This window comes from Uncinocarpus reesii, genomic scaffold (assembly GCF_000003515.1).
Source record: "Uncinocarpus reesii 1704 scaffold_1 genomic scaffold, whole genome shotgun sequence".
In the NCBI taxonomy this organism is placed as follows: Eukaryota; Fungi; Ascomycota; class Eurotiomycetes; order Onygenales; family Onygenaceae; genus Uncinocarpus; species Uncinocarpus reesii.
The window spans coordinates 2,685,110-2,712,382 of record NW_003052500.1 but is presented as its reverse complement, the minus strand read 5'-3'; the positions used below and the strand labels follow the sequence as shown (position 1 = coordinate 2,712,382).

The 27,273-nt window shown below is 50.5% G+C and overlaps 10 protein-coding genes across 10 annotated transcripts; 4 read left to right on the top strand and 6 right to left on the bottom strand.

Moving 5' to 3' along the window:
• Positions 1 to 139: 139 nt before the first annotated feature.
• UREG_01120 (uncharacterized protein) lies at positions 140 to 2,582 on the top strand (the record flags this gene model as incomplete). Its single annotated transcript, XM_002541558.1, has 4 exons — positions 140 to 335; positions 403 to 1,787; positions 1,939 to 2,213; positions 2,315 to 2,582. 4 exons carry the CDS (start codon positions 140 to 142, stop codon positions 2,580 to 2,582), a joined length of 2,124 nt encoding a protein of 707 aa, XP_002541604.1.
• A 329-nt stretch (positions 2,583 to 2,911) lies between these two features.
• Positions 2,912 to 4,693, top strand: UREG_01119 (uncharacterized protein; the record flags this gene model as incomplete). Its single annotated transcript, XM_002541557.1, has 1 exon — positions 2,912 to 4,693. One exon carries the CDS (start codon positions 2,912 to 2,914, stop codon positions 4,691 to 4,693), a length of 1,782 nt encoding a protein of 593 aa, XP_002541603.1.
• A 327-nt stretch (positions 4,694 to 5,020) lies between these two features.
• Positions 5,021 to 5,622, bottom strand: UREG_01118 (uncharacterized protein; the record flags this gene model as incomplete). The annotated part of the gene is made up of 2 exons (XM_002541556.1): positions 5,021 to 5,149; positions 5,206 to 5,622. 2 exons carry the CDS (start codon positions 5,620 to 5,622, stop codon positions 5,021 to 5,023), a joined length of 546 nt encoding a protein of 181 aa, XP_002541602.1.
• Positions 5,623 to 6,738: 1,116 nt separating this feature from the next.
• UREG_01117 (uncharacterized protein) lies at positions 6,739 to 8,483 on the top strand (the record flags this gene model as incomplete). Its single annotated transcript, XM_002541555.1, has 4 exons — positions 6,739 to 6,842; positions 6,918 to 6,933; positions 6,993 to 7,265; positions 7,329 to 8,483. 4 exons carry the CDS (start codon positions 6,739 to 6,741, stop codon positions 8,481 to 8,483), a joined length of 1,548 nt encoding a protein of 515 aa, XP_002541601.1.
• Positions 8,484 to 8,582: 99 nt separating this feature from the next.
• Positions 8,583 to 9,788, bottom strand: UREG_01116 (uncharacterized protein; the record flags this gene model as incomplete). Its single annotated transcript, XM_002541554.1, has 1 exon — positions 8,583 to 9,788. The coding sequence occupies one exon, from the start codon at positions 9,786 to 9,788 to the stop codon at positions 8,583 to 8,585; it is 1,206 nt and encodes a 401-aa protein (XP_002541600.1).
• Positions 9,789 to 10,412: 624 nt separating this feature from the next.
• UREG_01115 (uncharacterized protein) lies at positions 10,413 to 11,689 on the bottom strand (the record flags this gene model as incomplete). Its single annotated transcript, XM_002541553.1, has 2 exons — positions 10,413 to 11,570; positions 11,630 to 11,689. 2 exons carry the CDS (start codon positions 11,687 to 11,689, stop codon positions 10,413 to 10,415), a joined length of 1,218 nt encoding a protein of 405 aa, XP_002541599.1.
• A 2,072-nt stretch (positions 11,690 to 13,761) lies between these two features.
• On the top strand, positions 13,762 to 16,903 carry UREG_01114 (uncharacterized protein; the record flags this gene model as incomplete). The annotated part of the gene is given in 8 exon segments (XM_002541552.1): positions 13,762 to 13,965; positions 14,033 to 14,158; positions 14,216 to 14,347; positions 14,415 to 14,966; positions 15,004 to 15,250; positions 15,270 to 15,789; positions 15,869 to 16,856; positions 16,880 to 16,903. 8 exon segments carry the CDS (start codon positions 13,762 to 13,764, stop codon positions 16,901 to 16,903), a joined length of 2,793 nt encoding a protein of 930 aa, XP_002541598.1.
• An 877-nt stretch (positions 16,904 to 17,780) lies between these two features.
• Positions 17,781 to 20,854, bottom strand: UREG_01113 (uncharacterized protein; the record flags this gene model as incomplete). The annotated part of the gene is made up of 4 exons (XM_002541551.1): positions 17,781 to 17,967; positions 18,069 to 18,667; positions 18,724 to 20,255; positions 20,326 to 20,854. 4 exons carry the CDS (start codon positions 20,852 to 20,854, stop codon positions 17,781 to 17,783), a joined length of 2,847 nt encoding a protein of 948 aa, XP_002541597.1.
• A 782-nt stretch (positions 20,855 to 21,636) lies between these two features.
• UREG_01112 (uncharacterized protein) lies at positions 21,637 to 23,403 on the bottom strand (the record flags this gene model as incomplete). The annotated part of the gene is made up of 3 exons (XM_002541550.1): positions 21,637 to 22,793; positions 22,847 to 23,273; positions 23,326 to 23,403. 3 exons carry the CDS (start codon positions 23,401 to 23,403, stop codon positions 21,637 to 21,639), a joined length of 1,662 nt encoding a protein of 553 aa, XP_002541596.1.
• A 1,120-nt stretch (positions 23,404 to 24,523) lies between these two features.
• UREG_01111 (uncharacterized protein) lies at positions 24,524 to 26,750 on the bottom strand (the record flags this gene model as incomplete). The annotated part of the gene is made up of 4 exons (XM_002541549.1): positions 24,524 to 25,685; positions 25,738 to 26,407; positions 26,466 to 26,679; positions 26,742 to 26,750. The coding sequence occupies 4 exons, from the start codon at positions 26,748 to 26,750 to the stop codon at positions 24,524 to 24,526; spliced, it is 2,055 nt and encodes a 684-aa protein (XP_002541595.1).
• Positions 26,751 to 27,273: the final 523 nt, after the last annotated feature.

Genomic DNA, 27,273 nt, shown 5'->3' with positions numbered 1-27,273 from the left:
AATACGAACCGATCTGCCGCGGGGGGTTCATGCATCTCACCGTCTCAACCATGTCTTGCAATTCGGCAACCACTGACAATTTGACGAAAGTCGAGGGAAAGGCTTAGAAGGAGAGCATCAGTGAATTACCCGGCCAGATATGTCTGCAGCGCCAGCTTCCGAGACGACACCCCTCCTTCGAGACAATGCGATCGTGGAGGGCGGCGTCGTAGCTACCGGACTGCCAACCGAACAGCCCAATGACACCGATGTGCCCTTGGCCGACGAGCCGACGTTGAAGGAGTTGCTGGTCATCCAAGCGAGTATCTGGGTGGGAGTGTTCTTTGCTGCCCTGGGTGAGTTGGAAGCCGCCAGACGACCTCACAAGAATTGAATCTGAATACTGACGGGCTAATCACAAAGACGCGACCGTTGTGGCTACGATCTCGGCGCCGATTTCGTCTTCGTTCAACTCGCTCTCTCTGCTTTCATGGCTCGCCTCGGCTTATCTGATCTCCAACGCCGCATGCCAACCTCTCAGCGGGAAGCTGACCGATATCTTCTCCCGTCGAACGGGCCTCGTCGTGTCGAATATCCTGTTTGGCGTGGGAAACCTCATCTGCGGCCTTGCAAAGGATGAATGGGTTATGATCTTCGGCCGAGTGGTGGCAGGCATGGGCGGAGGAGGTTTGACTGCCATCGCGACCTTTGTTACCTCTGATCTGGTTCCACTACGTACACGAGGAATGTGGCAAGGCATTGGCAACATCTGCTACGGCGTTGGGAGCGGGCTCGGAGGTGTCTTTGGTGGCTGGATCAACGATACTTGGGGCTGGCGATGGGCATTCTTAATCCAGGTACCATTTATCGTCGTGTCGACAGTCCTGGTCTGGTGGAAGGTCAAAATCCCAGTCAAAGAGACCGATGTCTCTCGCTGGAAGCGGATTGACTTCCTTGGAGCGGGAGCACTGGTGTTGACGCTGGTCCTGTTCTTATTCGGTATTAACACGGGCGGCAATCAAAAGCCCTGGACACACCCTATGGTCCTGGCCTCGTTGATACTGTCTGGGGTGTCCCTTTTGGCTTTCGTCTACATTGAAGAAAAGGTGGCCTCTGAACCAGTGATTCCTGTCCGACTTCTTGCGGACCGAACCGTTCTCTCTGCATGCTTGACAAATTGGTTTTGCACGATGACTTTGTTCGCCGTGTTCCTTTACATCCCTCTATATCTCCAGATTCAGGGCTACTCGACAACGCAGGCTGGAACGCGCCTCATTGCGCAAGCCGTGGGGACATCCATTGGATCACTGGGCCTAGGATTCCTGATGCGCCTGACCGGCCGCTACTTGTTCTTACACTACGCGTGTGTCCTGTTTTTCACCGTGGGATCCGTGCTTTTCACCACGCTCACGATCAATACGCCAGCCTGGCCGCCATTCCTGTACCTGTTCATCACCGGACTGGGCTACGGTGGCATGCTTACCGCGACTCTGGTAGCCCTCATCTCAGCTGTCGCCCATGCACACCAGGCAGTCGTGACGTCGGCATCGTACGCCTTCCGCAGCACCGGAAGTTCACTCGGTATCACCATTGCGTCTTCTGTATTTCAAAACATTTTGAAGTCTGGGCTCTGGTCACGATTCGGCGATCGAGACGATGCGGGCTGGCTGATTCCAAAACTTCGCAATAGCTTGGATGAAATCCGTCACCTGCCGAAAGAAATGGTGCCTGGTGTGTTGGCTGCGTATATGGACGCTTTGAAGGGGGTATTTGTGACGACTCTTGGGCTAGCGGTGCTGGGTGCAATTGTGAGCTTGGGGGTGAGGGAGCACAAATTGCACTCGAATCTTGCGAGGAAGTGAACTTGTGCTTGTATTCGATATCCACATTCAGGGCCCAGATATCTCAACCATCCAGATAGTTGCATAGACAGCCAATTTTATGTGACTCTGTCCAAAGTCATCCACGTATCCCTATCCCTCAGCTCTCCTTGCTTCTGGCCGTAGTCCATCCGCAGCTGCAGCCCGATATTGCTCAATGCCCATTCGCGCTCTTCTTTGCTGGGCATCAAAGTTGAGTTTCGGTGGGGATTTCTCGGCACTGCGACTGCTTGCCGCCGTTTCATCGACATCATCGTTGCCCCTTTGCCTAGTGAACTCAACACCGCGGCTCCACCTCGAAATTTGGCCTTCGACTCTCATCGACGGACATGCGGACATTCATTCCTTATCATTGTATTGCATCTTCCTTGTGTATTCTTTCCTAGAAACTAATAGTTAAACCCAGCCCCTGTGACGGAAGCAAGGTCTTTAATCTAAGTTGGAAAAAGCACCAGGAACTCCGTCCAAAACGTGGCACCACCAGCTCCGAATCGCATTCTTAACTGGACCGACGCCAGCCAGCTCTCTTTTCGCGATATCGACATCAGAACTGCCTCCTCTGCAAGGTCCGTGCAAACCCATCCTCGCCAGAACGCCCAGACACGGATCAGCACGCGGTTGGCTCGACAGGGTGATCAGATTCAACAGAAAAAGCAAGCATACGGCAGCCAGAGGATATCAAACGCACGAGCCTCGCTTCGGCAGCCCCCAGCCCTCCAATGATGCCTCAATAACTTACGGAATTCCCGGCGAGAAGTGGTTGATTGCTGACAGCAGACTTGAAAAAGGAGGGCGACAAGAGGGTTAGTTCATTACCTCCCGCAGTAAATTGCGGCTTCAAAGCGGAGGCAATTAATTTATAAATGGCCATGGATTATCACTCCCATCCCATCACCCACGAAGCCGGTGCCCATGCCCCCCAAACGCAGCAGACGAGTGTTTCTCTGGCGATCGATTCGAGGATGGAGATGGCGAATACGAGCAATATAGCTGTTAGCAGTGGCGCTTGCTTGAGTAAAACGAAACAGCCTGCCTCTCAAGGTAACGACATAATGAAAGCAGGCCAAATGAGGTTATTGAATTCCCCGAGCAGGCACCACAATCGCGTCCTTTTATCCACGAGCACCCCTTTTTCTGATACGGTGATGCGTTCTCTACTCCGTGACCCCGATATCGAGCTTCGTTTGATTGCGGATAGGGACCTAGATGATACAGTTTGCAGTGTGGAAAACCTTTTGTATTACCCGGATGTCCCGCAAGCCGAAACATATCGAAATAGGAGAGAATGGATGAACATTACAGCGGCGAGCCTTGCTGACTGGGCAGACGTCTTTATTGTTGCCCCGGCGGATGCTGGAACGCTTGGTGCTATGGTCTCGGGCTTAACTTCAAGCCTGACCCTGACTATTCTCCGTGGATGGGACGTATCCAAAACCATTTTGTTAGTGCCTAAAATGATGCAGCTCGAATGGAAGTCTCCCATCACAGGAAGACAACTGGATGAGATCCGTACCTTCTGGCCGTGGGCTAAAATCCTTCCTCCTGTCTTGTCAAGGTTCGAACCGCCTGAGACGCTGGTAGAAATGCCGTGGGAAGGACGGGAGATGTTTTATGAGGAGATTAGAAAGGGGCTTGGGTGGCCGTTCAATGTAAGCGGAATTGAGGGCAGCATTGGCATTGGAAATGGAGCAGTAATGCCGGGCATTATCGATACACAGTCTTGCGATGTTGGACAAAGTACTCCCGAAATACCTGACGATCGCTCCGAAAGTACAACCCTAAGGAATAGTACTCCCGGCAGAGATCCCCATGGCCCTGTCCTTCCGCCGGAGCTCTTGACGATGGTGTTTGAGGCGTTGAATGACTGGGAAACGGCGGCAGCGGTTGGAGTGTATTCAAAAATTCCAATGCCGGAGCATTGGAAGCCCTTCGTTCCGAAATCTGATTGCCCAACTGCGCCCGTCTCGCTTGAACACACGATCCTTCGAAAACCATTGCACGAAATCACACAACTAATATCGGCTGCTCCTCCCTGGAAACCCCTTTCCAATCTCGCAGCCCACTTAATCTTCAAGTTCTCCCGAACTGACATCCTTGACTATATCTGTCAATCCAGAATTGACCTGTATTGGTCAACGCCGCGGCTATCAAGCCTTCCACTTCGTGTGTCTGCGGTTTACGGTAACACAGCTCTTCTAGAGTGGTGGCGAAACTGCCCCGAATTGCCGACGAATGATTACCTTCCTGATGCGCTCGATGGAGCGTCCCGTGCCGGGTTCGTGCATGTCCTAGAATGGTGGCGTAATTCCGGACTACCCCTTCGGTACAGCGAGCGAGCTCTCGAGTCTGCCTCTGCTGAAGGCCATATCGCTGTTCTGGACTGGTGGAAGCGCGCCTCTGAGGCGTCGGCTTACTTTGACCCCGTCCCACTCAAAATCGGAAAATCAGTTCTACTTGCAGCGCAGTCTGGTAAGACAGCGTCACTTGTATGGTGGGACGAATCAGGCATCCCCTATTCGCATGGTGAATCCGTCGCTCGCATTGCAAGTACACATGGCCATGTTCCGGTATTGGAACTCTGGTATAGACTGAAGGGGTCGAAGATCATTTTTGACAACCAAGTGCTTGTTGGAGCGACGAAGAATGGACATGTTGACGTGCTCGAGTGGTGGCGTCGGAGTGGCTTGCGCGTCGAGTTCAAAACCTGCGATATTGAAGAGGCGCTGGAAGACGCCGTGTCGGGTGCAGAGGAACGAGTTCGTCGCTGGTGGGAGCGAAATGGATTGAATCTAGGCGTGGGAACGAGCGAATGGATGGAGGTGAAGGTCTTGTGAATGATAGCAAGTATTGCTTTCAGATGGCCCTGCTCAACTCTTCTTTCTTGCCTTTTCCATTCCGCTTTTTATATACCATCACGGGTCGAGGTGCCTTGCGATTGGTTTTGGCGTTTGTATGTATGGGCTATATCAGTCCCTTTGCGAAAGGCGTTTATCTACTCTTCGGCTGTACAGTACATTATTGACAAACATATATGATCAGTTCGTTATGTGGAAAATGGAATCGATTTAAGTGCTAACCTCCTTTTAGTCTCTCCAAGTCATGTAGATGGACAAGAGGCAGAAAAGGGGAGCCGTCCGATAACACAGGCTACATCTAACTAGTTAGTTCTGCTGCTGCTGTTGCTCAATTGCCTTAACATCATCCAGCACCTGAATCGCTGAATCTGTAAGTATCTTCCGCTCGATCAACCACGAGACATAATCCCTTATCCACTCCTGGCACCTCTTGCCCTAGCGCGAGATATCAGTTTATGTTTTTTCAAGTAAAAAACGCGGCCCATAGTTACCACAGCGGGATTCAACGGCTCTTTACTCGGTCCAGGCGGGTCAACCCGCATCGCCTGTCTTTCCAACTCATCTCGAGGCGTGACATCGACACTGAACTTCCCGCCGTCGTCATCGTCATCGCCGCTTCTGATGCTGACATGCTTATCGTCGACGACGGCGAGGGGATATTTCTTCCATCCGCGGCCGGTGCTGGCGAGATGGTAGTTTCGCTTGAATTCTCGACCGTAGCCCGTGAAGGGAGTGCCGGTGACGTGGATGACTTTGCCGATGTGGTGGACGGCGTCCTCTGTTTCCTGGGTGGGCTGCGGGAGGTTTGGGGTGGGGTGGTTGGGGATATAGATCCCCCAGTGCGCCTTGGAGCCGTTGAAGCGGTTTGGCGGAAGGGGGTAAGTGAGGAGATAGATGTCGTAGGGCATGTGGGATGGTCTGGTTCTTTGTTGTTTTGTTGACTTGTGATGGAGGTGGTAAGGAGGATGCATGGGATTGTAAAGCTGCTGCCTTTTGTGCGATTCAGGCAATCATGCAGCTGTATGGGAGCACTGGGCTAATTATCTCCTGCACATATGTATGTAAATACATACACAGATAAAAATTCAATTTTGATAATTCTGAAGGGTATCATGTCTTCATTCGCCCTTCGATTCACTCCCAGTATCCCTTCATTCCGTCTTGCGAAGCAGTTCTCTCAGTGCGTCAGGTAACCCTCTCCGTTCCTAGGTATCGTGCTTAGTTTGTTGACTGGTATATTATAACCGGGCAGGATATTTGCAAAGCGCGCCATATACGCGAGACGATTTCCTGTTCATCTTGGATTGCGGAGGATATTGGCCTCTCATGGCGAGGGTTTCGAGACAAAATCGCTTGTGCATGTCCAGGGGGCCGGCGAGGTTCCATCTCACTAGTTAAAGCAGTTAACCAGTGAGCTCACTCCCTCTTTGATGGATTAGCTCAATCGCTAATAAATTGCCCACTTTAGATGTCATTGATCCATTATCTCGTCTGTTCATTGGGGTTGCAGACAACGCGTGGCGGAACGCCTCATGCATCCTCGAGTTCCGTGTCTCTTCGACTCCGCACGTCAACTAACTAGTTAGTTACGGTATGCTGATCGTTTGAAAGGGAATCATCTTTTGGAATACGACGCGGCTGTGCTCTCAGAGGCCTGGGAAGGACGATGTTGCATCGATATATTTTGCTTGAATTGTGACGGCAACATCTCCAGGAACAAGTGATGGTATTAATCTTTCATCCTTGTTAGCTAACTAGCATGACGAATGGCGAGCCATGGCTGCCCGCCAACCCTTGCGAACAGCTGTATTCGACGAACTCTTTCCCCGGAAAGGCTGGGATACTTTGAGACAGCACGGAACGTCGACAGCATGCATCATATAAGCACCAGTGATGCGCTTGACCGCACATCTCCGTCCCTCGATTTCCATAAAACCCCTCTCTCAACACCTTGGCTCCTTCGGGCGGTTCACGGTTTCGACCTCCTCGAGTCTGTATAGCCTGTGTTTCCGCTTGCTGTCGTCATGGCACATGCGGCGCTCTGGTTAGGAGGCTCGCTTTGCCTGACTGTGCTTCTTGTTTCAACATCCAGCTCGTTCCAGTCTTACACATGGACCTTTCTCTTCCTGTATGTAGGGTCCTGGCTTGCAAAGGTGTTTTATCTTGTCCTTCTATATCCCATACTCTTCACACCGTTCAAAAGAATCCCATGCCCACCAGTAAGTATCAAACGGACCTCGATTCAATGAGACCTGGGGAATTGAACGGTTTCAAATAGGGCAGAAGCCTCTGGAATGGGCACCACGAGGAATTGGAATCTCTCCTACCAGGCGAAATGATCGGCCGGTGGATTCAACAAGTTCCCAATGATGGCTTGTTGAGATACTACGAAGCTGGCAATCAGGAGACACTTCTTCCTACAACTCCCAAAGCCGTTGCAGATGTTCTTACCCACAAAGCCTATGACTGGAAGAAGACAGATATAACTCAAGCTCTATTGAAGAAGATCATAGGAGAGGGATTACTGTTAAGCGAGGGCGATGTTCATAGAGTGAGCCTGCTTGCAAACTCCCCTTAATATCGGAAGTGAAGGTCTCCTGCTGATCGTCCTTAGGTCCAAAGACGAAATCTTAACCCAGCATTCTCTTTTCGGCATATCAAAAATTTATATCCCACATTCTGGAAGAAAGGAAATGAATTGCTGCAAGCGATAGAGGACGCCATTAAGCCACTTCCAAACGACAAAAAGGTGATTACGGTCGGGCCCTGGATGAGACGAGCCACTTTGGACATCATCGGGCTCGGTGGCCTAGGCCACAATTTTGATTGCATTCAGAATCCCGACAGTTTTTTACCAAGGGAGTTCGAAAAGCTCCTCGCCCCGCCCCCGGCCGCTGCTCTTTCTACGGCTTTTAGATTCCTCGGCTCCTTGCTTGATCCCACCTTTATCGAAGCTCTGCCTTCGAAACATGCGGCAAATGCGAAAGAAGCATCGCGCAGAATCCGCGATTTTTCCCGCAGCCTACTCCAGGAGAAAAGCAAGGGGCTCAAAGACGATCACTGTAGCGAGGCAATTGATGTCATCTCCATTGCCCTGCAAAGCGGTGTCTTTGCCGACGAAACCCTCGTCGATCAAGTGATGACATTCCTCGCTGCAGGGCATGAAACCACGGCGACTTCACTGCAGTACGCCATCCACTTGCTCTGCAAGCATCCAGAAATGCAAACCAGACTTCGCGACGAAATCCACTCCAATATCCCTAGCCCGAATGGAACGCTGCCAACCACCGTCAGCGCAACCCAAATCGACTCGCTTCCATACCTCAACGCGGTCTGTAACGAAACCCTCCGCTACTACCCGCCCGCGCCATTCACCGTCCGACAGGCAGCTCGTGACACCACCGTCCTCAACACATTCATTCCTAAAGGTACCAGGATATCAATCGGCATATTAGCCATGAACCGGCATCCGGAGCTATGGGGCCCAGACGCAGAGACGTTTAATCCGGATAGGTGGATGGGTCCTGGCAAAGGAAACACTGGTGGAGCGAGTAGCAACTATGGGCATCTGACGTTTCTCGAGGGGCCGAGGAGTTGTATTGGGAGTGGATTTGCAAAGGGAGAGATGGCGTGTTTGTTGGCTGCACTAGTGGGCAGGTTTGAATTTGAATTGGAAGATCCGAATAAAGAGTTGGAGATTTCAACTGGGGTTGCGTTTGCACCGAAAGATGGTGTTCGGGCGAAAGTTAGGGTTGTGGAGGGATGGTAGGTTGGTATATAAACTGCTCTGGTTTCCAGAGCTGCTGTTGTGATTTCATCACGGGTCACCTCTCTATGTTTCTAAGATATCTCAGTGTGTATTTTCCGTCTATTGGTATTCGTCCCTGAACACCATCATGCGCGCTTGATCCTCTCCATGAGGGCCCTCCTCTATCCAAGCTCGAAACATGCCGCCACCATTGAAGTCAAATGCGATTTTCCCTTTCCGCAAATTTGCACGTTTGTCAGCATCCTTATCACGGTCATCCCACTCGACTTCGATTCCAATCATTCCGCCCGTTCCTTCTCCCGTTTTACCCCATCTGTCTCCGGCTGAACGCTGCAACTCGCCATTGGGACCGGAAATAGACGTGACGGCCTCAGAAAGAGATACATGTGAGGGTAAAAAGCGCGTCATGGCACTGGCCGTCCGGGCAGCTGCTATGCGAAGGAATGAATCCCCATTTCCGGTACCGGATATTGCTACGGCCCGACGGTGGCCGGGACTGCCACGACCATCGTGGTTCGATCCAAGATGGTCGGGTAAATCCCAATCCTCTGCCCAAAATCCAGCTCCTAGTGTCGGCGTATCCCCGATTCTGCCAGGGAGTTTGTTCGTCAAACCACCCGTGCTCGTCGCGACAGCGATATTACCCCATCGATCAAGGCAAACGGCGCCCACGGTGCCTTGGCTGAGGTACTTTTTCTGTTCATCACCAAGCCCTCTACTAGCTAGGCAAGAGATCGATTCCTGCTCGGCATCGTGGTCAATTGTCGCCGTCACTCGCGACCCTTGCAAGCCCCTCTGATGCTCATCCCATCTCCTCTTCGTCCAAAACCAGTCATCTGGTTTGAATTCCAAACCCCAATCTTTCGCTAGCTTCTCCACATGTGGCCCACAAAGCTGAAGATGCATATTCCCTCCGCTACCATCGCTTTCGCTGTACCCGGTCCGAAGTAATAGCTGTTTCGCTAAACGGATGGGATTTCGCACATTTTTCACCATCATGACTCCCGCGCCACGTTTAATCCGAGCAGTATGCATCTGATCAGCCTCCTTAACGTCGGACGATGATGACGGAAAGACCGAGCAAACCATAACGGACGCTTCCATTTCGATCGTTCCAGCAGTAGTAAACACACTTCCGCGACCACAGTTGAATAGCGGATCATCCTCCATCAAACTGACGGCGTGTACAACTGCATCAAGAGCGGAGCATCCCGCATACTCTTTGTCGTCCTGACCTTCTGCCTTTCCGTTTCCAGCGCCTTGACCGTTCAGAAGGGAGTTTGTAGACTGTACATACTTCAACATGGACTGTCGATATTGCTCGTACAATTCTGGGGGAAGGCGCGAACGCTCAATGTTTCCAGCGCCTCCGTGAAGGATCACAGCGGGCTTGAAGAGAGGTTTGGAGCCCTTTGGAGAAGTGTGGATAGCCATGGCAGCGAGATAATCCGATGATCTGTTCTGCTTGTCAATCAGTGCTGAGTTGCGGGCATCTGCTGTCGTCCTTCGGCAATATTGCTTCGTTGCCAAAAGCGGAGGCCCGTGATCACGTGCGACCTAGTGGGAATTCGCGGAAAGACTCGGTGGAACGGTTCCGAATACCCGAGCCACTGAACGCAGTTGATGGCCGAGAGCAGCGCCAGGGAATCGGACTTGCGGTCTTCAGAGCGCAACTTTAGCATGTTATTATCATCCTGATCAGAGTGTACATGCAACTGGAGTGTGTCCGTGAGGATAAGCATAATATATGTATCAAGAAAGCTCAGGGAAAGTATCCAAAAAACGGTAGAATCGTGAGGACATGTCATTAAAAATTGAAGTATCCAGAACTCAAGGAGATGTAGAAGAAATGAGGTTTCGCCGCAAAACCATCAAATGCCTGTACCAGAACAAAACTGGGTATATCGCGTCATAGCAGGGGAAAAGTAATTAGAACTTCTTAAACAAAAGTTTGAGTTGGGTAGATGTCTTTTTCTTCTCTTTTCCCTTCTTCTTATCTTTGTCTCCACCGCTTCTGGAACCCTTCGATCGCCTCGAGGTTCGAGAGCTCCTCGAATGTCGGGAGTAACTTGACGACACTTCAGTGGGAGCCGCCGGTTCGCGCAAATCAGCGACCCGCTGTGGAAGATGCAAACGAGACATGGCTGCGGCAGTGGGCGTGATAAACTCTCCATCAACGGAAGTACCGCAGCTTTCTGCTTCAGACTCGGCCACGCCACGCCTCCATGTCTCGATACGACTCAGAGAAGCGTCAATTTCCAACATTTCGTCCATTTCCGGCTGTGGTTCCTGGATGGCGTTGGCCTCCTTTGCAGCAGTGATGTGTTTTACGATCTTGTAACCGCCGAACATCACTACTGTCACGCCAAGCCCAACACCGGCGGCGATCATAAACTGCGGACTAGCGAGAAGAGCGAAAACAGCTGGAGCGCTGTTACGCAATGCCACGAGCGCTGTTGGGGCGAACTTCTTGATAAGGTTGCTGATTTCCGCTAGTGTAAGAGCAACAGCAGCCATGGCATCCGGGTGTTTTTGTAAGTGGGCAATTGTAGCCGCAGCGGAATGCTGAGCGCAGTCTACCTCGACTAGAAGGCCTTTTACCTTGCCCACGAGGCCATCCAGCTCTCCTTCGGGGGCAGGAGGTTGAAGTCGCTCGAGAGCTGAAGGATGGAATTCGCCGTATGCCAAGTTCATATCAATATGCGGCTCAGACTGCGAACGATCTGCCGGTTTTAAATGGGGCGGTTGATCGATGGCAATCTCGGCAGACGTGTGGCGCCGCGCAAGCTCCCCATGTCCATGCCGAGAACGACGCGAGGAGGCCACCGAATGTAAGTCCTGCTCGTAGGACCTCTGTGTGTGTCTATGATGACGACTGGACTGGTCGCCATGTCGAACTACGGACTTCGACCTTGACGGGTGTCTCCTGCCCGAGGCTGTGGACCGGCTATCATGAAGATTGAAGTTTTCCAGCGCCCGGCGGGCCTCCCTCTCAGCCTGTTTAGCGCGGTGTTCGGCCTGGATATCCGTCTTTCGAGCTCGATAAGCAGATCTGGCTTCTTTGAAGACCCCAAAGAGATGCTTGCTCTAGAAGATGGCTATCAGTTATCAAAGAGTCGGGAGGGAGATTCAGTGGCCAGGCTTACCGTGCTAACAACCTTTCCAGACTTGTCGATCACAGCAATCGTCTCTCCGAAGGGAGCCATTTTGAGGACAACAGTCAACCGTGCTTTCTGTCTCGCTCTGATGATTCTCGTTGGGCACGCAAAGAAAACTGGTTATTAATAAAACAAGAGAGAGGTTCAGCAAGCCATTATTATGCCAAACCGAAGCAGAGCAGGATGGGTGGCAGAAGTGTGTCAGAAAAGTAGGTTTATAATTTTCCAGGGCGGTTTCCTCCGTAGCACTGCGTGTTGCAGTGCGGGTCGCGCAGAGACCAGCTCAGCATGGGTCTGGTCGGGGCAGAAACTGACAGCGACGTCAAAGCGAAGCAAAGAGTGAAGGGCGAGCCGCCACCAATCGGTGAAGGGCGGTGGTGGTGAAACTTTCGAGGCCCAAAGGCTTTGGCCTCCCAATCTTTGAAGATGCCACTAAAATAGCTCGCCTCGTCGGGAGAATGCTTGCTCTTCGCTGCATCTTCACCCCCCGTCCAGTCATGGTTCAGGCACCGATCGGTTTACACCCAACAATCACCGGATGCCAGCAAATCATGGCGGTCCCCATCTGCTGAAACCAAAACTCGCCTCGACAATGAAAGTCCTGACGTCCGAGCACGGGAATTGCTACCCTATCGGCGCGCCCATCCGCTCAAGATGGCTGGGAGTTGTCTTGCTTTTTCGTCCAATGATTTGCGCGGTCAGGAGATGGTGGCGCAGCACACAGCACCAGCCACATGAATCCAGGCTCGCACAGCCACACATTGGTTATGTAATTCTATGGTTATGTAATTGCGAATGCTCTTGGCGCGTTGCCTCACTTTCAACGCATCGCGAATCCCCAATCTTCACTCTTCAAGATGCCATCAGCTCGAAGGATAGGAAAATGGAACGGCTGACCGTTGGTCGCATCGTCCCCACGTAAAACGGCCCGGGCCCCTTGGACCAAGTCGCGCAGCTGCACTCGACCGCCTCTACTAAGCATGCGAAGCTGCACTAGCACTAGGGGTGGCATTTGACCGCTTCTTGACCTCGTTGATCCCCCAGCCTCCTTTTTTTGCTGCGTATATTGTGGATTTGGATGAAAGATCGCTGTTGAGAAGAGATTGGGACAGTTGGAAGCCAATCGAGTCAACAAACTCGGCATTAGATTTCGCGTTTGTCAAATCACTCCGTCAAGCATCGCCCGCGCAACCAAGACGGCCTCCCGCAGCTGATTGGCTTTATCAACCTGCACACATGGCCCAAGTCGTTTTGTTTCTGCCCGGTGTAACAGTTCACTCGAGGGTTGCCCTGAAAACTTTCAACTCCTAGATAGCATGTCACCAGTCACAAAAGGAATAAATTTCCAGTCAGGTAACCTCAGGAATAGAAACAGATTACTGGGCCAAATGGAATGCATATCTCAAATGTCCACGGGGTAGGACCACCATCTTTCTTCATCTTTAAAATTCGCCCGTCGAGGGTGATTGTTGGTTTTCCCCTTACATGTCGTCATTTCTCGATTTCATCACATCATCTCTGGCAAAAAATAGTTTGTCTCCATGAAGATGGAGAACCAGGCCAGTCAAGGGCCGCTTATAAGGCTATGCTTGGGGAAACCAGGAAACTGGTGAGTCACCGCTGCAATTTTTTTTCCCTTCCGAGGGATAGAGAGTCAACAGGATAGCAGCATCGGCGACTGAATGACCGTCCAACAAAAGGACGAAGTCTCTCACACCGGTTAGAAGTATAGCTATCGAGAGGCGAGCAATTCTTTCGAAAGCGCTTTTGCTGATTTGGTTTGATTTGTGGTGTTTTTCTCAAGGCCACCGCATGCAATGGACTGCAGCCAATTCAACGAGCTTGGTGAGTGGATTTTCCGACGCGTTCACAAATGCAAACAAGCGCCTCCTTGCCGCAGGCTCAATTTCTGCCAGGAAAAAAGGCCAGTCGCGGGTCTGATTCGACTTTGTCGAGTGTCAGAAGTATAGATACAGAAGTTCAAGGCTCTCAGCGGGGCGGAACGGAAAAAGGCTAAATGGCTCCTCCGCCTTGGCAAAATTCCCCGCTGCCACCCTTTCTCTTCTTGGAAGACACCCGGGGGAGGAATTCGTTCTATCAGATAGATACACGTTACTGACATGGCCGGCTTAGATCCTGGGGCATCGACCAGTAACGACGTCACTCTTTCCCCGACAACCGCCAGCCAATCTGTGTCTTTAGACTTGGCCAACTTGAAAAATGAGAATGCTGTTGGCCACCGTGTCCACGCTGTGAGGTCCGTCCTAGCATTAGTCCTAGACGATGAATGTGTGTTTGCAGGCTTGCAAGGAGGAGACATTGTGGTATGTTTCCATTTTGGCTGTGGCTCTGCGGCCAGAGAGTGGATAACACCGCTAATTTCAACTTCAGGCATGGTCTCTAGACACCTACGAACTCGTCCTATCAGTTAAAGCTCATGAAGAGAGCGTTTTAGGTCTCTATTTGTCTGATGACAAAAGTTTGCTATTCTCTAGTGGAGGAGACTCTGTGGTCAACGTAAGTTTATTCGCTAGTACCTAACACTATACCCTGGGCTTATCGACATTCCTAAAGGTCTGGTCAACAAGTACTTTTGAGCGTCTATATTCGATCTACTCACATCATGATGTGGGAGACGTATTTACTGTCGTATATTCGGCAGAGCTGAAGACGGTCTATTGCGGAGGCCAAAATACTAGCCTTCAAGTAAGTGCCTTTGTTCCCCACGGACAATTGCAATCAATAGCCGCATTACGGCGCTAATATTATACAGTGGTGCAATCTTCTTAAAGATGCTCACCCTCCACCTCAAATTGCCGCCCATCCTTCATGTAGAACGCACAAGTTCTTTGACTCCCGAGGTCCTGGAGGGATAGCTCCTCCTGCACGCAAAGATGTCCAACCTCAAGATGCGTTGTATGACGGCCAAACCCTAACGTTCAAGAAAGATCAACATAGGCTCTTCGCTCATCATGGCTATGTTTACTGCATGCTACTTGTGCGCGGGTTATTGGAGTGTCAGTCTGGCGGAGAAATTCTGTTCACGGGGTCTGGTGACGGTTCCGTTAAACTATGGGAGCTCAATCAAGGGTCTAATGTTGCACCGACTGAAATTGCCTCATTACAGAATGGCAGCGAATCTGTCCTGTCAATTGCAGTCGATGGCCCCTTCTTATATTGCGGGCTTACTGGAGGGGCGATCAATATATGGAATCTAGATTCTCGTCAGATCATAAAGACTATCACGAACCACACCGGGGATCTCTGGGCAATTGATATCATTAAGGGTATCATTATAAGCGGTGATTCCGATGGTATTGTCAAGGTAGGATTCAATTTTCTCTTTTGTGCTACTTTTGAAGGATAAGACTGGTTTTGACGGGCATCAGAAATTCAACTCTCGTTTCGAAGAAATCGGTTCCTGGACAGCACATCACGGAACAATGCTTGCATCCGCTGCAGGCTTCGTGAACAATCGATGGATCTATGCGACTGGGGGGAATGATAACTCGGTTGCGATCTGGGACTTGACTGAACATCCAGTCGATTCACACGAAATCCCCGCGACGAGTAATGGTGCGCACACGTATCCCGTTTCTTACTTGTTGGGTATGCTGAGTTCTTTTAGATGAGCTGGTCAACAGCTTGGCCAAATTTGTTGGATTCAAAACAATTTCAGCGCGGCCTAAGTTCTCTGGAGAGTGCAACCAGGGGGCTGCGTTTCTACGTCGACACTGCATTTATCTGGGTGCTCAAACCAACATCCTTACCACGGGTCAGAATACAAATCCGATTGTGCTGGCGAAATTTCCAGCCTCTTCTCGGAATCCTTTAAATCGGACCGTTTTATTCTACGGCCATTATGACGTTGTCAGTGCAGAAGCCAACCAGGCGAAATGGAACACCGATCCGTTTCAGCTAACTTCGCTCAACGGCTTTCTCTACGGCCGTGGAGTATCAGATAACAAGGGCCCGATTTTAGCTGCCCTCTATGCAGCTGCAGAACTAGCGCAGCGAAAGGAACTCACTTGCAACGTGGTTTTCTTGATTGAAGGCGAAGAAGAGTCCGGGTCCCCAGGGCTTTGCAGAGACAGTTCAAGAGAACAAAGAGTTGATTGGCCCTGTCGACTGGATACTCCTGGCAAACAGTTACTGGCTGGACGACTATATCCCATGTCTCACCTATGGACTGAGAGGTGTTATCCGCGCAAATCTCATCGTCTCCAGTCATCATCCAGATCTTCATAGTGGTATCGATGGCAGTTCTTTACTTGATGAGCCACTCAAGGACTTGAGTATGCTGCTAGGAACTATAGTCGGGCCAAAAGGGAAAATAAACCTTCCAGGATTCCATGATCCAGTATTACCACTCACTGCTATTGAAAAGCAACGCTACGATGCAATTGCAGAAGCTCTTCTTCCACATCATCCAGAAATCGAGGATGTCGAGTCGTTTACAGCTTCACTCATGCATCGCTGGCGCGAGCCATCGCTGACCATTCACTCCGTGGAGATCCCTGGCTGCAAGAGCTCCCCAACTACGATATCACGCAAGGCGAAAGCTACACTATCCATTCGACTAGTGCCAAATCAAGATGCAGACAAAGTAGCCGAAGACCTAATCAACTACGCGCAGTCACAATTCGCCGACCTCGATTCAGAAAATACCCTCACCGTTGAAATTACGGGTAAAGCAGACCCCTGGCTCGGTGATCCGGATAACGAACTCTTTGAAACGCTTTCACGCGCCGTCACGGCAGTCTGGTCAGCCAGCAGCGAGAGCAGGAAACACGACAACTACCCACCTATTTCATCCGGACACCTAACCAACTCAGAGCTCTCCCGCACCAATTCCTCCGACAGCCTCGCCTCAACGTCAAAGATTGAGCGTATCCTCACATCCTCATCGTCCGCTCCCAAGCCCAAGTCTAAATTCGGCCAGAAAACGCAGTCACCGCATTTGCCTCCAATACCAACATCGTCCACCCTTACCACTGACGCTATCGAACCGGGCGCATGCCAACACCCGCAAGGGAGCGAGACGGCAGAAAGTACCCGAAAGCCAACCCCCAAGGCCATCAAGCCGATCTACATTCGTGAGGGAGGCTCTATCCCCACGATTAGGTTCTTGGAAAAGGAGTTCAACGCACCAGCTGCGCATTTGCCTTGTGGACAGGCGAGTGATAATGCGCACTTAAGCAATGAGCGGTTGAGGGTAGAGAATCTATATCGAAGTAGGGAGATCTTTCGAAGAGCCTTTAGGGAGTTGGGAGGAGGTCTATCAGCGCATGGGAAGTAAAAAAGGAGCTTTTTTGTTTAACGTTGGGAGTTTGGTGCATTACGATCTTGATTTTCGGGACCAGCTAGGCAAAATTCTTCCTGTCAGATGTGAAATAGGTATCTGATTAATGATACTCTATCAATTATCTAAAAGATCTTGATCGTCACTGAGAAGCAAATCGTACACGAATTGGATATTTACACGGTGAAAATTAAAATATGTCACCAAATTCGTTTGGCAACCATGTCATACCTTCGAACATTCTCAATTCCATGTAGCCCACCACCACTCTTCCCAGACTTATTATTATCCCTCTCCTCTCGTTCCTTTAGCTTCCGTAATGCCTCTGGGTCATCAGCATATATCCATCTCCTCCTGTCCTCGCCGACTTCCACCCCTCCCCAGCCACCGACACGGCGGCTTCCTTCCACGGTATCGCTAGTCGAGTTGCGATTGACATTTCCATATATCGAAAACGAAGGTGGCGCAGAATCCGGTGGAGGGCTGGGCAGTTGCGTTTGTCCAGTAGGTATTGATGCAGAAGCGACTTGGGACGAGACTTGTCTTTGCTGTTTCTGCTGTTGATACACAAGGTCCCTCTCGCGAAGCTTCATCCGCTTATACCTTGCCCTGGAATAACTGAGAAGTATCATTCCTAAAATTAGTTTCACGAATAGGAGAGTGACGTAGAGGAGAAGAACAAGGATAACGGTGAAGACGGGGATAAATGCCGCCGGCGATGGCATAGTATGTGAAATTATGGTTTGAAAAATGGTTCCAATCTGGCTTAAAGATGTTGGTAATGGGAAGGAAGACGGGAGAGTGGCAGTCGACGCAGTGGTGGAGGAGGAGTAATGGTTATGTATCGAAGTCAGTGAAGTTGTGTTTGTCGCTGTCGTGAGAGAAGGCGGTTGAGGAAGCCATGCCGTCAAGAACATTTGGTATGTTTGGATGGAGACACGGAAAAAGAGGCAGGACAGCGGAATGATAGGCAAACCCAGGCGTCGATTCAAATCCTGATCCGCAAATGCGTTCGTATAATAATCTTTCGTGAGGATATCGAGAAATCGACCGTATATTGAGGGCCGATTATTATTGAACTTGTTAATGTATGCGTGTTTGAGCCAGTCAACAAGCATCTCTGACCCAAGGACAACCAGGAACGGACCCAGCACATGTCCGATAGTGGGGAGGAAAGAATGCACGCTGCTAAGAGAGGCGAATATCGAGGACGGAAATAGAGTAAAGGACTGTGGGAGAATAGAGGTTGTCGAGCTGGGAGGATTCGAAAGAGGTGTGCTGTTCGTGCTTGGAGTCGGAGTACTTCGAGCGAACGGAGCCAGCGCGTTTCCAAAGGTGATGGCGCCCGTTTCAACGAAATTCCTAGACGCGATGATGATGAGCATGAGCCATAGCTGGAAGCGCTCTACCACATCAGCGCAGGTTAGCTGGAAAAGGTTTTCCTTTTCAAATTTTTTGAAGACGGTGGACTTGATTTCCACAAATTGGTTTGATAAAAGTAATGTGATCAAAGCATTCGAGTATGAATTAACTGCGACGTTCAAGGTCATCACCTGGTAAAACAGGGCCGTCGCGTGGATAACAGTGTAGATTAGAGCCAGAATGAACAGCCCAAATGGACGTAAGACTTTACTTCGACCATCTGGCTTGCGCTCCAAGGCTTCACGGGAAAACAAGCATTCGAGGACGTCTTGCCCGATTGCTGAGAAAAGTCGATCACCAACCTGGCTTTGGGTCAGCATATATAGACGTTTAGGCTCTTTACGACTCTGTGGCCTACCTCTAACACGTTATATATAACGTATAATTTGATTGCCGCCTGGCCACGGATCCAATGATACATCCGACTAGCATCAAAATATAAGAGAATGGTACAAGTGAAGATCATGAGCAGGCCTTTGAGGATGTCTGCCTTGTCATCTGGCTGCAATCCTGAGGGAACGGACTTCGTCCTACGGTGACGATACGCCCGGCGTTGGTTTTCGTCTACACGGCCTTTCATATCCTGATCTACAAAGAGATCATCAGCTACCGGCGATGGTGGGCTCGAAGGCGTGTCTTTCGCGAGGTGCGAGTCATCACCATCACGCTTCACCTTTCGCCTCTTCGCGGCGGAAATATTGCCTCTCCTTCTCCTCCAGACTCTCCCAAGCCCCTGGACGATGAATGAGGATATATATTGCGCTTCGAGGCCCAAGTTAATGACCCATGACTGAAGTAGAATGAATATTGACTTGAGAAATCGCAATGGCAGTATCGTAAAGGAATACAGCCATGAATCAAGGCATGCAAGCGTGCCGAATATCAAAACCTGCTCAAGAGACGGAGGGAGTAACAAGAAGTTTTGGAGCCTTTCAAGCTTCGCGCGGGACGACTCATATGGGAAGTCTTTGGCGCGAGACTGATGGATATAAAGCGGTGATGGGCGATCTGACGATAACTCTAGCTGAAGATAAGTAGGTATAGAAAAGGGCGGAAGCGGAATGGATGATGGCACTGGCGATGGCGGATCTGTCAAAGGCTGCACAGGTTTGACGGCATCTTCCAGGTTCAAACGCCCAGGAGCCCGACGGTCTGCTCTCGATTTTGATCCCCAAGCCGCTGACTGACGGTCCGCTCCAAATGGAGAATGTAACCGCCTCGACGAGGTGCCAGGAGTGGACGCTACCCTCGCCGTTTGTGAGCGCTGCCGGCCAGACTGATACCTGGGTGGGCTCCCCGAGAATTCTGGCGGCGGTTCCAGATAAAGATTTTTTAAATTCCCCGATTTTCTTCGGCGGATGCCACCATTCTCTCTTCGTCCGCTCCCGCTTGGCGTTCCTGTCTTTCCATTCACAGGGAGGCCCATAGTCGTAGTGTTTACCTCCGCAGCGAACTTATCACCATCTTCACTCTGTCCCCGAGTACTAGGCGCCACACTATTCTCGCCAGCCAACGCAGTAGTACCATTTGACACTTTGTGGTCGAAATCCGTAGGGATCGTATGCAAACATAACGAGTCGGGCGCGGAGGTGAGCTCGTGGATTTTCGCTGGGGATAGCTTCAAGGTCTGGTCCCTTCGCGCACGAGGACTGGATGGTGTAACACGGTCTGAGAGATGGCGCTTTGCTGACGCTGTTGCTGGACCAGCCACGGTGGAATTTTCAATCTGGACAGCTGTCCTTTGAGGCGGCCCCGCGGCCCCGTTCGAAGTCGTGTTATCAGTTGAAGTCACGGTGCTTTTTCCTATACGGTCTGCTGTGGTTTCGAAAAGGAAATTCTTGCCGGCTGGTCGTTGGTTGTAATCGCTCAATTGAGGCAATCCCTCCCGGCCTTTGTCGATGGAAATATGGCTCAGCGCATGGTCACAGATAATATCCACGGCCTTCAAAGAATCCCTCACCTGCAGTCTCTGTATCCAATATATCAATATCCCCTTTTCTCACTCGCTCACAATCCATTCCCCCATTTGATACCACCGTCGCGGATCTCCTTGTGGCATCACCTTCACCTCCATCCACGACTTCATCCCTGTCACCATCCATATTTAGAACAGCACCCTGTCGCGCATCCGACTCTAACCCATGCGACTCAAGCTTCTTCATCACTCTCGTACTCCTCCCAACATGATCGGTACCATCGTCCTCCGGTGACGCCGCCAACTCTCGGGGTGCTGCGGGCCTAGCTGCTGCCCCATTCATCACCGTTCGCGCTCGCCGCTCATCTTCGACGGCACCAGGTTCACGTCGTACGAACCCGTTCGCGGGAGGTGTCGTAAGCGCTCCGCTATTGTGTGTTATAGAACGAGGTGTGCGCGCCGACGTCGATGGTTGCTCCGATTCGTGAGGGTCGGTTGTTGGGGGCCATCTTCGGGGTTCCAAAGGAGGAGCTATGGTTGTGGGGTCTGAGGCATTGCGGCCAGCAGGAGCCATTGATCGGTTTCAGATTAACTGCTTCTGACGAGACTTTTCATGTTGAGTCTGAATAGTGGCTTGAGCATGAGATGGACATTGTTGCCGGAGTTGGAGGATACCTTGTCTACAGGGTTGAGATTCCACCCTGATAACTAGCTAGCGATGTCGTTGCTCCGTGGGTACTCCGTACTGTGCTACGAATCAACCAGAAACCAAGCTCCTTCAACATGCCAACTTAGAGAGATAACCACATCTCCAGAGTACTTCGCATCAGTCCAGAAAATATTCAATGGCTGTCCGTGAGCAGCCAGCCTTGCATTCATCCCTGCAACAATGCAATTCAAATATATTACATTTAACCACCGTCCCGATTAGTATCCAGACTAGATGGTAGACAGCAAGGTAAAACAACAGAAAAATGAATAGAATACCATCATTACATCAACCAAACCCAGACCCTCTTGCCTCATCATCGTTCCAGTAGGCGTAAAACATAAGTGGCCTGATAACGAGGCAGAAGACGGAAAAAGCTGAACATTTTAGGAACATAGAAAGGGGGTATATGAGCGAATGTTTAGAAGATAAAATTTCCAGGTCATAAATGCGGGAAGATAAAAGAAGCCTGCCTCTCCATGATCCGCCTGTAGGTCGTTAAAAGATCGATACAAGTTTTTATGTGAAAAGTGAATAGATCTCAGTGAACACATGCACCCGATCAAAAATTTAAACCACGAGCCAGATAGCTTTTTCCCTCAAGTTTTAGACCCTTTGTACAAATGAGGGTTGAAAGAAGGGGTTGATTAAAATCGATGATTGGGATTGAAGGATAGGGAATCGCCCGACGACGGGGCGGTCCCGGTGCGTCGAGGCGACGAAAATCCATCTAGGGTTTGAGGCATAGGTGATTGCCTAGGAAGTTGGTTTTGTATTGGGGTTGGGGCTGGCCATGGCCGAGTAAAGTTGCGGTAGGAGCCAGGACGCGGCGTTGCACTTGGGGCTGGGGCTGTCACCGACCGCTCCGGTCCTGGAGTAGCTGACATTGGCGGTCTTGCGAAATTATAGCCCTCTCGCGGGCCGGGAGTTTTCATCCTTGGAGGTGGCCGTCCAAATGAAGCCGCAGACGGTGGGCCCGGAGTTCGCCTTCCTTGGTCCATGAACGGCCTAAAATCGCTCGCAGCAGAAAAGGGAGTCCCGTGTCGTTCGATGGATAACGGCTCAAAGGGTGCGGTGTTCGCAAACCCGCTGGCGTTATCTACCAATGATATGGTATCATCAGATATCCGGCTCCCTGGTGGCGGAGGTCCCATCGGCGGGCCACGATTTTCCCACTTCATATCAGGCAACGCTGGTTCTCGGTCCAATCCCAGTTGTACAGCGGATCCGGAGGGAGGTGCTCGAGAGTATGGAGGCAAAGTAGTCGCAGTGGTCTGGCGGGAAAGGCCTGGCATTGGTGGCGCGTCCGATGCCGAAGTTGTACTCATGTAGTCCAATGTGGGCAATGTTGGTTGTCGCTTAACACTCTCCGAGCCACTTTCCAGGTCAGCCATTTTCCGGTCTTGCAGCGCAAGTCCCTTGGCTAGAGCCTTGTTGACTTTTCGTTTAACAATGCGTTCGAGTCGTGTGTCAATCTTGCGGCGACAGTAAGCCTTGAGAGATCCATCTTCGGTCGGGATATGGTGCCACAAAAAGAGTAGGTACATTATGGACGACAAGGCCAGACTCAATATCGACAGGACCCAGATGACGAAGGTGAACAGCATGGCAAATAAGATGGTGGCCTGGAGTTTGTCCTTTTCAGCTAATGCCTCGACGTTGTTGAAGAACTGTATCACCGGGGAGGTGCCCTCGGGGGCGGCGTTCTCCCCTGTGGGGATTAGATTCAACTCCATGACAGAGTAAAGAGTTATTCCATTGATGACTTGACGAGGGCCTTCCGCGAAGATGACTCGTAGCCAGGCTATAGAGAGAGTTAATGAAATGTCACCCTTACGTTCTGCGCATCGATCTCACCTTCGAAATTGAAGTAAGTAAACAACGCCACGTAGTCTGCTCCTTTCTTACTCTTTGTCAACTCGGCAAAGACCAAGAATCGGCGATAGCCTTGCCCGTTGCTTCCCATTCGCGTACTCTGAATACGGACGGCAATCGGATCGAGATAACTCTGAGCAACACCGCCGGACTTGATGACCCGAACGGCACGGATCCAACGATAGGCAAGGAGTACGAAGGAAAGGATGATGCAACCGGCGAAAATCCATTTCGAGATATCAAAGGGGATCCTTGGTTTGATTTGAGACGCCCAACGCGAGAATGCCAGCAGATTGATCGCGGTAAAGGTGTCAACTCCGTACACCGCAATCGAAATGAAGATGGTCAGGTAGAGAATGATGTAGGAAAAAGGAGCGAAGCAGGAAGTCGAGCTGAAGTCTGACAAGGTCTAAAAGGTATTAGCAGCGTCAAGAGCCCTGGAAAGACCAAGCGCCTCTTACAATGTAGTCCCATTTCTGCTGTGCCTTGACATGGGCGAGATCGTCGTCCTCGCTGCGACGCGCACCGCAGCAACCCATCCTGGCCTGTTTCTTCGAGCTCGTGGAATTGTCACTGCGAGCTGACGGCGAATGGCAAAGAGGCCGGGATGCAGGCTGTTCACCAGGAATTCAAGTACATGCAAAAAAGCCAGAGATCAAAAGAGCGCGCGCGACAACCGTTCGGGCCAGCCGGTGGGTTGACGCGATAAAAGCAATGGGCAAATGAGGGAATTTTTCAATACAACTGAATTGCTATTGTGCCAGCTGGAAAGTATCGCACAGCAGAAAGACAGGTGTGCTGAAGAGTCAAGAGAGACAGCAGAAATGGACGAGGATTCTGGGACCTCAATGGCTGTTCACCGGAGATATCGCCGGTTTCATGCTTGTCACTAGCTCAATCGACAGGGGGAACACTGGGGAGCGGGGGGAAGAGAATGCCGGCTGCACGCCGTGTTGTTGGCGGGAGTCTGAGAGAGTGAAAGAGTCCCGCAGAAGGACAGCAGAAAGACAACACAGCTCGCCTGGCGATGATGATGACAATGAAGAGTGAAGGCTGGAATTGTCGCGATGGCACCGACCAGCGGCTTTTGCTGATCGTCTTGGTCGTCAAACACAGCGTTGCAGCCGCCAAGCAGGGGGCAGCAGCATCTCAACTGCCGACTGGTCCCCCAGCATGCCTGTCCGTGTATCAGATGCGAGCACACAATGAGGACGTCAATTGGCACTCGATCAATGCAATAATGACATCTTCTACTTGCAGATCACACTCGAGTCTCTCTTGCACCATTATTATCCCTGCATTGCTGTCCTCGCGCTAAACCAGGACTCTTCTTTGTTCACCGGCATGATCTAGGAGTTATCGTTCCAAACGGATAGTGAGCAAAAATTGAATGATATTAAAAAAGTCCATTCCTCTCAGGTAATAGTAGTAAAACAAAGCCTCGAGTAACCGCTAGAACTACAAGGCTATAAGAACAAATGCCCGGCTAATCTCCTCCATGCCCCAGTATCAGGTACAGCCCGAATTCCATCCAGCTCAAGCAGAGGAATGAATTAAATCATCATACAAACACTCAGTCGCACGCTCCCAGAGTAACTCCCAACATTTCCATTCTGGAAAACAAGAAAACCGTAAAAAAGGCTTGCTGAATTGCCACTATCATCCGAGCAATGGCTGATTCTCGCCATTTGCTCCATCCCCTGATTTAGAGCCTGCCGGCTTTCTCTTCTTTCTTCGCTTCTTCTTCTTCTTCGTATCTTGTTTCGTGGAATCTTGAGTACCATCATTCCCTTCGTCTTGACCAAATTGATCCTCGCTATTCTCTGTAGCGGGAGAGTCAACTGAAGACTTGATTCGTCCGGCGCTGTCTGATCTATCGACAAGCAAAGATGGACGCTGGTGCTTTTTCACTTCTTCGTCCGATGCAGAATGGCTGTCTGACGTCTGCAAAATCACCTTTCGAATGCCGTTACTGTCAATCACTTGCTCCGTGATGCTGCCACTTCGTACTGGACCCCGCGGAAAATATGGTGTAGATATCGGACTTGGACTTGACGTGCCACTGTTAGAGGAAGGCTCGTTGTTGGGCGATAAATAATCCTGTCGATGGCCTGGATATTGCGGTGCTGGATGCAATAGGGCACTTGGAGTGTTGACTCCACGGCTCACGGTGGGTACGGCATCTTGGGTGCTAGCGCGTTGTGTTGGGGTATCGGTGGTGCTTCCATAGGCTCTCAGTGCTCTGACGCCGCCACTGGCTGTTTTGCCTGCTGATATAACTTTGCTTCCTCCCGGTCCGCCAATGAGACTGGTAGATTCTGACAGTCGACGCTGAGGTTCTGGAGACTGGAGCCTCAAATCCAGCTCGCTAGATATTAAAGGAGTTGAGCCGCCAGGCTTGATTTTCACGTTATTATATCGAGTTTGACGGGGTCTGCTAGCAAGGTTTGAAGGACCCAAATGTTTAAGATGTTCGCGGATCTCTGGAGTAGTGCCTCGTTGTATGATAGGAGCCTCTGGTCCATGGTTGCTGTCGACTGTGTGAGATTTGCGGAGTTTGAATGTCGGCGGAGGTGGAGATCCAACTTCGGTAGTAGACTGCTTGCGTCGAGACACTTGTAGGTCATCTAGTCTTGAACTAGATTCTGATACTCTTTGGCCGCTAGATACTTCTTCATTGTCTGTTTTTTGTAACGAAATCAAATCTTCTGGCGGTTCTGTGACAATTTGTCCTTTTGGAACCCGGGCTTTTGGAGCCGGCGCCATGCGACGTATAGCTTTATGGACGTCGATAAAAACATCGGACTCATCAATGATTTCCCTGTCGACAGTTAGATTATAAACCGTAAACTATACAGCAAATGAGTACCTACTCTCCAATCAGTTCTTCAATCACATCTTCCAAAGTCACAACTCCTAACGCTCCATGGTCTTCACCAGGAAACTCTGACACCAACACCATATGTGATTTTCCTTCTTGAAAGAAGTTGACAATATCCAAGCAACTAGTTTCTGCCCGGGTTTCTGGAAGTGTAGCGAGGGCAAAGTCTCTGACTTGCTTGCAATCTTCAGGGTCGTATGTGATCAACATTTTCACCAGTAGCATACCCACGAAATTCTCAGGATTGTCTGGCGAATGGATTGGTATTCTGGAATACCCTTGCGAAAGTATAAGATCCATCATGCTCTCATCCAAGACAGTATCGGTAGACATGGTAAAGACATCCTCCATAGGGATCATGATACTGCCGACGGATTTTTCTTTAAGGTCGAGGACCGCACTGATGATCGTCACTTCATCGGAGTTTAATTGTTCTCCTGCACTTCCCAGTGTTTTGTGCAACGTGACGAGGGTTTTCAAACCGGCCTTTTTGTACAGGGTTCGATGGTCGACGCCAAGTAGTTTATCGAGGAGCTTCGCGATCGGCCATGCGATTGGTGACATGATGTACATGAGGGTTAAGACACACGGTGCCATCCATGCGCCAATAGGGAGTCCATAACGGACGCAGATAGATTGAGGGACGACTTCTCCAAAGACAACTGTGACCGATTATTAGTCTAGATATTCGAAAAAAAGGAGCCTCTCCCGTTTGCATACCAATTAAAGCGGTACTTCCTAGAATTGCCGGCCACCCGCCACCAAGTGACCGATCAAGAACAATCGGGAGCGTTTCATTTGTGATAACATTGCTCAACAATAGCGTAACAAGGACCCAGTGTTTTCCTTTCTTCAGTAGGTTCAACACTTTCTCCGCGTGTTTTTTTTCGGGGCCTTCGCCAGATGTCTTGATCACTTGCAGGTAAATTTCATCCTAGTAAGCAAAATATCGTTAGCTAAGATGTATAATCTAAATTCGAATTGGAGCCGACTTACCTGGCCCATAAGGGCAATAGTCAGGCCTGCAAAAGCACCACCAGCAACAACCAACGCCGTTGCAACCCCCAAGTACAGCCAGAAACTTGGTTCATCTGCTGGTTGGCCTTCCTCCGATGTCACTAAAGCTGAATTGAGGATTGGAGCTGCTGTCGCGATCGGAAGTTTGGCAAGGAGTGGCAGAAGTAGCTTGATTAACCCCAAACCAAGGTATCTGCGGGCCACATGATTGATATACATCGATAGTCCGCTTTCTCTGACAGGTCAAAACAATTTCATAACCGCGGCGTTCGATGTATCGGTATAAAAAGGCCGTTCTGGTAAAAAGATATGTAATATCGTGATTCGCACGTCGACGTAATAACAAGGTTCTAGCGGTAGCTTGCTGCGGAGGGTCGACCGGTCGGTGCTCGAATCTCAGTGGGACTGCGATCGGAAAGGGGGGGTTAAGATGCGCAATCACCAAACTGAGAAATGCTGAGACAGTCCGTCCAAGCGAATCGGAAGCTGAACTGGAAGATGCGTTCTGGAG